The sequence below is a fragment of the Malus domestica genome, chromosome 14 (assembly GCF_042453785.1).
Source record: "Malus domestica chromosome 14, GDT2T_hap1".
Lineage (NCBI taxonomy): Eukaryota > Viridiplantae > Streptophyta > Magnoliopsida > Rosales > Rosaceae > Malus > Malus domestica.
This window is the reverse complement of record NC_091674.1, coordinates 23,365,847-23,374,822: the sequence shown is the minus strand read 5'-3', so window position 1 is coordinate 23,374,822 and position 8,976 is coordinate 23,365,847. Positions and strand designations below refer to the sequence as shown.

Below are 8,976 nucleotides of genomic sequence, written 5' to 3'. Positions count from 1 at the left end.
ACATTATCATATTAATTGGTAGTTGAGAGTAATTTTAGAAGTAATTTAGCGATAGTGTTTGTGTATTAGAAAATGAAATTAAAAAAGCTACGATATATATGATTTGTTATGGCATAAGGTAAGCTCTCATATTCAATTCGGAACTCCAACTTATTGTTTATTTGTAGTAAAGAGATGGCGGCAATTTGAGATAATGCAGCGACTACTATGTAACTTATGTGGTAAGTTCGTTATTCAGTTATTTCGTAACAAGCTTACATGCAACTACTATTAGGATTTAAATAAACTCGATAATTACTTCGTTGGCATGATGTTAACAATGTTATACCTAATCGCTACTCCTATCCCGCTGAGGATTAGGATGAACTCTTTGTTTGAGGTCATGACATTTTTGCAAGGTAAAATTGTGGGACAATACTCTCAAAATCATCACCCTTAAATCTTTAGTATATGTGCTATGTTAGCTGAACTCGTTAGATCCCGTAAGGTTTTTTGTTCATTTGTTAACAATTTTAGAGTGGGAAAATCATGACTTTTGAAGCAATCTCAATCTCATCATTATGCTCGTATGATAGGTCTTATTTCGAACTTAACTTTTATGGTTCACTCCTTATAAGCCTTGAGCTTTTCAATTCAAAATGTGTATGTAGCACCAGTGTATGCAGCTTGTTATTAGCAAACAGGTTTAGAGACACTTATGGTTGAAGAGGATTCTAAAATTCTAAATTCATGTTATTAATCTTAGGTTTGAGGTTCTTTGGCGTCTCAATACCTTAGTGAAAGACATTCATTATGTAGCTTGCTCTTTTGAGCATATTTCTTCTATGACATTATTCGAACCAACTTTGTGCAACTGTTGTAGCTTCAGAGCATAATTTAAATGGAATCCTAGTTTCGTTTCAAACTCTCCTTCCAAATTCGGTAAACTAACTTTGTAACAGTTGTTGTGACCCGTGTGTACTCCAGAGTCTCTCTTGCTCTAAATTGCCCTAGGGGTATCGTAAATTTCCATTTTCCTAAAATTAAAAAAGAAAAGACAAGAAAATAGAAGCCGAGGTTGCAAGTAGCAAGCCAAGAGTAGTAACCAAGTAACCCGAACAAAAAGTGAAAGTGGCAAATGGGTCGGATCACAAACGTCAAAACAAAACTGAAAGGTAAACACTCAAAACTGGTTCAGAAGAGAAGAAAGGTCACAGACTGGTGATTTTTGTTTGTCCAATCCAATCCAACCCAACACAACTCAACCCCACTCTAGCACTTCCCACCGGGTTTTAAATCCCCTCGTGGTTCTCTCTCTTTTGAGTTGAGTTTTGTGTCTTCAGTTCGGTTTCCATTTCATGTTTTTCTTTTGATTTTATCCGCAAAACCCCAGCACATACTCTCTCTCTCTCTCTCTCTCACACACACACAAACAAGGAAACCCGCTTCCATTTCTTTCTCTCTCTTGTCTTTGTCTTCTTCTTCCTCCTTCCTCTTCCTATTTTCTTCTTTTTTATTTCAAACCCTCAAAAGCCAACCAACTCTCTCTCTGACCTCTCAGATTAAACAAATCCGTAAAACAGCTTTCTGTATGTATTATCTTCCTCCACAGTAACTGACCCACCGGCGGGACCCCTCTCCCTCGCCGGAATTCCCCTCCTTTTCCGGCTACAAGCTCTATTTTTTGGGGGCTGGAAAAAGGATTAGGTAGAAGCAAGCACTTAAGAAAAAGGAAGATAATTTTGGGTTTTTGTTCTCATCCTCTCTCTCTCTCTCTCTCTCCAATCTTGTGGTGAGTGTGACAACTTGCAATGCTGCAAAAGGAGAAGAGGGTTCAGATGCATAGGTGCTGAGATCCATTGTTGTTTCACAAGTTTCCATTTTTTTGTGATAAAGTGATGATCTTTGTCTGAATTTTGGACATGGTGAACAATTGTGCTGGTGAGCCTCCTGTTTTACTAGGTCAGACCTTTTTCTTTATTTTTAAAATTTTTGATGTGAATTTTACCATTTTTTGGGGTTATAATTTGCTGTTTAATTTCCTCTAATCTGTGTAAATTTTGAAACTTAGAGTTAAATTTTATTTTTTTTTCTTATAACTTTCAAGGGTTAAACTCCAACTGCTTTCATGTTCTTCCTGATCTTTTGCTCTTTGCCTTTTCACCATTTTTTCAAGGGTTTAAACTCCAATTTTGATGCATTTTAGGTTGATGAGGAGCTTAGGAAAACATAATTATTAAATTTTGATTTTGTTCTCCTCTATTTTTCTCTGCAATCAAATGGGGTAATTGTGTTTGGTTGTTGGTAGGTAAGCAAACATTTTCACTTTATTACTATTTTCCCCACTTCCTTCATCTTTCTGAGGTTGTAAGGAAAGAAAAAACATCTTAAATTCTTCCAAATTTTAGACCCTAATGAGTAAATTTTCATGCTTTGTGTAATTTGATCTCGGTTTTCTTTGAATTCCTAAATGCCATTCTCAATTTCGCTTTAGAAATTTATGGTTAGGTAATAATCTGAGGATAATCTTAGTTTTTAAATTTTTGTTAATTTTCAGGTAAGGAGTCATGTAACATAGACAAATTCGGCAATTGAGAAAGCTCGAAAATTTACTATATTCTTCGGTTTTGTTTGGCAATATTCTCTGGTTTCGGAGTGCTGCACGATGCCATTTGAAATAATGGATCAAAGGGGTGTATCTGTCTCTTCTCACTTCTTTGAAGAAATCCCTTTTCCTTCTGAGGTAATTCTTTGTCTTGTTACCATGAAAGTTGTTCCATCTTTAGTAATTCGTGAAGTTTTCACAACGTTTCATTCAACATATCGCACATCATTTTTTGCCCCGTTTAACTCTATCATTATTTTTTGCCTCATTTTTAGCACATCATACCTTTTTGCCATTGTCTTAATATATATCACTTTGCCAACTTTGATTCACCAGAGACAAGTCGGATTTCAGAAGCTGAAAACCATGCCCGATTACCAAGGTGAGCATCCTGTTAGGAAACTTGCCCGAGAAAGTCTATTAGCTTATTTGTCGTGTCTGGTTATCTTATGTTTTCGGTGGTTATCTGGGTTTAGTTATACCACATTATCTGTTGCAATAATTTCCCAACCAAACAGATGCCCCTAACTTATTAACAACTGCTGTGATGTGTTGTGTGATGCTAAGTTAACCAGTCTCTCTCACTCAATGCTTAGGTTTGAGTTGCCACACGTGTCTACATGGTTAGATCATGCCTTGTAAAGAGGGAATTAACATAAATAGTAGTTGTGATAAAATTAATCCGAAGATTTTGAAGTATGTTGTCTTCATTTTGGTCAAATGGATGACAACTGGTTGCTCGAAATCCCAACTTCAAAACAGAAGTTCTTACTGCTCTATAAAGTAATCGGTTTAACGCACTTCTTTTGATTGAAAGCAAATAAATGTGCCATGGATCACAAATTGGTTCTCTTCTGGTACCTTGTCTGCCAGAAGTTCTGAATGCAATAACTTGTTTTTATGGAAATTGTATTTTTGTTGATTTCATACCATACCCTTGATCCATTCTCATACTTTGAATTTGAATTACTCTATTTTACGGTAAGAACCATAACTTTTCCTAATCTCCTGTGTAAATATTGTCCTTCAGCGGGAGTCAGTGGAATGGTACCGACACCTGGCAGTATGTTGGGTTCTTCAATGCCATCAAAAAAGTATTTACCAAACGGGGCACAGTCGGTGGATTACTTGGATCCACCACAATCCAATCTGGCTGGGGAGCAAATTGGTGAAGGAATTCCCAACATCTCCAAGGTCTTGTTGAAACCTATGGATCACCAACCAAAATTGTGGTCAGACTTGTCCGCAAAGCCAACACCTTATAGCTCAGTTGGTGGGAAAACTCTTAATCCTGGCACCCAGCATGAAAGTAGTCTGTTCTCAAGCTCTTTGTCCGAAACTTTTAGCAAAAAGTGTAAGTTTTCCTTCTGAAGTCTATTAAATGCTTGTCTATATGTTGCATGAGGTTAATGTTACCTTCTGTATTCTCGAATCAGATACTTATGTTGACCATACTCTTTAGTTTTGTCGGTAGATAATATCAATCTGCAGTTCTATCATTCATAAAAAGCATGCAGAAGAAGCAGCAAAATTTAATTTCTTCACAAAAAGTTTTTCTTCAATTCTATGTCTAAGAAGTTTCGACATCAAATGTTATTTTGCATAAAGTTTCCGCATTTGAATTATCTGGCTCCAAAATATTTCTTAAACTTCTTGTCCACGTATAACACATGTTCTAATTTGTTTGCTACTTCTAATTTATGTACTAATGGTTAGTCGTCACATTTGCAGTTGTTGGGATAAGTCGTGGTTGAGTCGACTTAAGCTGACTACTACTTGATTGATGTATTACTCTGCACATTTTTCCACAAATATGCATATTTATTATCTTAACATCCTTTTTTTTTTCTTTTTTTTTTCTTTTTCAATATGCAGTGCGATTACTGAAGAATGATTTTATATCTCATCAGTCTACTCATAACGGTGCCTCCCAACATGAGGAAGAACCCATTGAATCTCTTGAAGAAATTGAGGCGCAAACAATTGGAAATCTCCTTCCAGATGAAAATGACTTGTTTTCTGGCATGACAGATGAGCCGGGTTATAAGGCTTATGCTAATATTGGTGATGGATTTGAAGATTTTGATCTCTTTAGCAGCGGCGGTGGCTTGGAAATGGAAGGAGATGATCAAGGGGCTTATAATAGCTCAATTGCGGGTGAACACCCTTATGGCGAACACCCTTCCCGTACCCTTTTTGTTCGCAATATTAATAGCAACATTGAAGATTTGGAATTGAAGGCTCTTTTTGAGGTGCTTATGCCTCCTTTTCAAGTTTTTTACTTTTTTATTATTTATTCATGTACTTTATTTTAGTTTGAGAGTTCCATGCAAGCCAGTTAAATTGACAATTGTACTTTGTTCTGTTAGCGATATGGAGATATCCGGGCACTTTACACTGCCTGCAAGCATCGTGGGTTTGTTATGATTTCTTATTATGATATAAGGGCTGCCCAAAATGCACTAAGAGCACTTCAAAGTAACACACTGAGGCATAGGAAGCTTGACATACATTATTCAATACCCAAGGTATGATGATCACTTACTTTTCATTTTTGTTGTATCCGCTAAATTCGCGACCTTGTTCTTCTCGTCTTGTTTTATACATTCTCATGCTGCATTGTTCCATCATGCTTTTATACTTTGCCAATATGTCAGGACAATCCTTCGGATAAAGATACTAACCAAGGAACGCTAGTATTATTCAACCTTGATTCTTCTGTTTCTAGTGACGAGCTTTCTAAAATTTTTGGATCTTATGGAGAAATTAAAGAAGTAAGGCATCCAATTTTCCCCTCTCCTATCTTGCTTTGCTTCTAAGAGAAAGAAAGAACTTTGTATGTTATGTGGTTGTTATTTTTGTTTTCAGATCCGTGAGACTCCACACAAGCCTCATAACAAGTTCATAGAGTTTTATGATGTTAGAGCCGCAGAAGCTGCTCTCCATGCGTTGAATAGGAGTGAGATTGGAGGAAAGCAGATCAAGCTTGAGCCGAGCCGTCCAGGGGGCACAAGGAGGGGGTATTGATAAGCTACTCTTGCTATTGATTACAATATCTCGTTTTCTCATTTAAGTTTGAAATTCTTAATTTTCTCCTTTGTAAGAAAGAACATTCCTTGTGCAGTTTGGCTCAAGTTTCCGAGCAGGACCGGGATGAATTCAAATTTTGTAATGGTTTGTCTGACAATTTATCAACAGGCACCAAGGGTATGAATCTGTTTGCTATGAACTGTTGCTTCAATTTGTGTTTATCTTGTTATACAATTGCTTACCTTTCTTTTAATTCAGCGACGCTTCATCCTGGAATAGTCACATCAAGCTGCATGGTTAATGGATCTAGCCTGGGCATACATTCTGCAGTCCGTTCACCTGTGAGTGCATTTATTGAAAACGCTTTATCTCATCAGAGTTCAAGTGTTCCAGATGCCTTTCCCGCTCCAGTGACATTGGCATCTATAGGGAAAAAGTTTAGCCTTCGTGACACCGAACAGTCTCTGGATGACATGAGTTTTGGTAATCAGAGTGCTCCCGGCATACATCCTCATTCACTTCCTGAGTATAATGACAGTTTAGCCCATGGTATTCCATGCAACACTTCTGGTGCTATCAGAATCATAAATGGCAATCTGGGACTCAGAATGAGAGAAGGAACAGACCGAAGATCCACTGTCAGTGCAAATGGTCACCTAGTGGAACTGAACGGAGGTACTGTTTAACCGAAATATTACTTGTAATGCGGATTTTAAAGTAGCATTATTCTGGTGAATTTGTTGTTTACAAGTTGTTTTCTTACACAGCTTTTGGATCTCCTGGAAATGGGAGCTGCCCGGTTCATGCTCATCCCTATCTTTGGAATAACTCCAACTCATACCAGCAGCATCCTTCAAGTCCCATGATGTGGCAGAATTCACCATCATTTATCAGTGGTCATAGTGCGCATCGCTTTCCCCAAATGCCAGGATTCCACAGGACACCACCTCATATGCTGAGTGGTACATCGCCTGTGCACCACCATGTAGGATCAGCTCCAGCTGTTAATCCTTCCATTTGGGAAAAGCATGCCTTTTCAGGGGAGTCTCCTGACACTTCTAATCTTCACTTGGGTTCTCTTGGCTTTGCACGTTTTGCTGGTAGTCCACAGATGCATCCTATGGAGATTTCTTCACAAAACCTCTTTTCTCTTACTGGTGGAAATTTCTTGGACATGACTACCAGTACCCGGCAGCGCTCTTCACAGGAGATGGGCCACATGTTTCCTGGTAGGAATTCGATGAGTTCAATGCCTACCTCTTTTGATTCTCAAAATGAACGTGGTGTTAGAAACCTGTCTCACCGAAGAAATGAAGCAAATTCTAACAATGCTGATAAGAGACAATATGAGCTTGATGTTGAACGTATACTCCGTGGGGAAGACAGACGCACCACATTGATGATCAAGAACATTCCCAACAAGTATGTTTATTGTCCCCCAACTGTTCTGATTTATTGCCATCTTCTATTTTTTATTTTACACTCATCCGCTACAGTACTGTGATAACGATGGATTCTTGAAACTGCATATTTTCGTAAAAATTGCAATCCAGTTGTACGTAGTGATTTTGCTATTTTGCTAAACTAATTAACGGTTGTTACAGATATACTTCAAAGATGCTTCTTGCTGCAATAGATGAGCAGTGTCGAGGAATTTATGACTTTCTTTATTTGCCAATCGACTTCAAGGCAAGGAAATTGTTTAGAATATCATCTTTTGTTGGGTATAGAACTTAGAATTTTTCTAATCCAAAATTTGTCTGTTTAACCTCTCACAGAACAAATGCAATGTGGGATATGCGTTCATCAACATGATCGATCCTCATCAGATTGTTCCGTTCTATAAGGTTTGACTGCATGAGAGCTATCTGCTCAATATGAACAAATGCTTTTATATCTGTGATATTTAAAATTTTTCTTGGTTTTGGGCTTTTCATAGCCCTACTGAAACTAGATTGCACGTCTGTTAACAGGCATTCAATGGAAAAAAATGGGAGAAGTTTAACAGTGAAAAGGTGGCATCACTTGCATATGCTCGTATTCAGGGTAAAGCTGCTCTTATTGCGCATTTCCAGAACTCAAGCTTAATGAACGAGGACAAACGCTGCCGTCCCATACTTTTCCACACAGAGGGTCCAAATGCTGGTGATCCGGTAAGATATTGTGAGATGAACAGTCCTCTAATTCCCCTTTTTTAAACTACATTAATCTAATTGGTCGTTTTTTTTGGAACTCGTGTCTTTCATTTCCAAAATTCATGGTACGAGGAAAGTTGTAGTTCTGAGAATGTTTGTCCCAGTTAAGTGACAACTTCTATGTGCAAGGGGGTAGAATGTCTTTGAGTTATCTTAAATTGGGTTTTCGGTCGATAGGATCCCACGTTAGGTTGGTTATGTTCCCACATTACCAAGACTGACCTATATTTTTTCTCTCTCAACAGGAACCCTTCCCCATGGGTACCAACATCAGATCAAGACCAGGAAGACCTCGAACAGTTGGCTACGATGATAACTATAATCACGGGAATCCTTCAGCAACTGCAAGCGGAGAGGAAAATTCCAAGGAATCCGACCGAGACTTGTTCTACCAAGATTTCTAACCATTCAATCTAATACCGGCGTACAACGAGTATAACCACTCCAATTCTCTACAGCAGGGGTGGTCTATTGACTTCATTTTTAACTATAGAGGAGTGCTTCTACTAGGTTTCGGATTTACCTCAACCGAGAGGGTTACTTCACAACCGTTTGGTATTTTCTCTGGTATTAAGCCAACTTATGGGCAGAGAGAATGTCTTGACAAAGCTTAAAATTTTGGAGTCTTGTTTGTTGAACAATGTCTCAGTGTATAGGCAGGCACTCACAGAACCTTGTGCTAAGGCTTTTTTTAACCTTGGTTTAACTTTTACCTTTTACTCATGTGGGACCTTTTTCTGGTTGGCCAATGATGGAGACACACATGTACTTTTGAGTACTCCAGTTGCTGAAATTTTTGAAATTCTAATCTTGCTTTGATGCTATGTGAGTGTGTTCTCTTGCAATCTTTCTTAATGTTTTCTTGTATTTTGATACTTCTTTTTGGGAACCCCAGAGGGAAAAAATTCCTACTCCTTGGATCATCCTCTTTTTGGAACCACTGCCTTTGGCGTCAATCCTTCTTGATCTCTCCCTCTTTTTTCCCTCTTTGTTTCTCGTTGTAGTCGCTCTATCAGTGTGTCGAGTATAGCCTACAGTTTCTGGTTGTGATAGCTCTCTCACTTCGCCGATGTGAGCTTTCGTGATTGTGGCCATGGAGCGGTTTGTTTAATCTCGGACTTTGGAGCGGCGATTATTGTTTAGACCTAAGGTGCTGGTGTTTGTGGT

General features: G+C 38.3%; 1 protein-coding gene across 2 annotated transcripts; it reads left to right on the top strand.

The window, feature by feature from the left end:
- The first annotated feature begins 1,115 nt into the window (after window positions 1-1,115).
- Window positions 1,116-8,633, top strand: LOC103415122 (protein MEI2-like 1). Of its 2 annotated transcripts, none has more exons than XM_029092080.2 (15): window positions 1,116-1,920; window positions 2,537-2,722; window positions 2,921-2,966; window positions 3,615-3,938; window positions 4,460-4,836; window positions 4,954-5,112; window positions 5,242-5,358; window positions 5,453-5,604; window positions 5,709-5,791; window positions 5,873-6,289; window positions 6,382-7,036; window positions 7,219-7,303; window positions 7,393-7,461; window positions 7,588-7,767; window positions 8,055-8,633. In XM_029092080.2, the coding sequence occupies exons 2-15, from the start codon at window positions 2,645-2,647 to the stop codon at window positions 8,211-8,213; spliced, it is 2,901 nt and encodes a 966-aa protein (XP_028947913.2). In that variant the 5' UTR covers window positions 1,116-1,920; window positions 2,537-2,644; the 3' UTR covers window positions 8,214-8,633. The 2 variants fall into 2 exon arrangements, with proteins under 2 accessions (XP_028947913.2, XP_028947912.2); XM_029092079.2 differs by having other exon boundaries at window positions 1,116-1,941.
- The last annotated feature ends 343 nt before the right edge of the window (window positions 8,634-8,976 follow it).

Bases quoted from the DNA above. Each gene is read 5' to 3' on its own strand.
- LOC103415122 (XM_029092080.2), top strand. From the start codon at position 2,645: ATGCCATTTGAAATAATGGATCAAAGGGGTGTATCTGTCTCTTCTCAC. The intron at 3,939-4,459 runs GTAAGTTTTCCT...TTCAATATGCAG, and splicing joins CGAAACTTTTAGCAAAAAGT to TGCGATTACTGAAGAATGAT. The intron at 7,037-7,218 runs GTATGTTTATTG...CGGTTGTTACAG, and splicing joins ATCAAGAACATTCCCAACAA to ATATACTTCAAAGATGCTTC.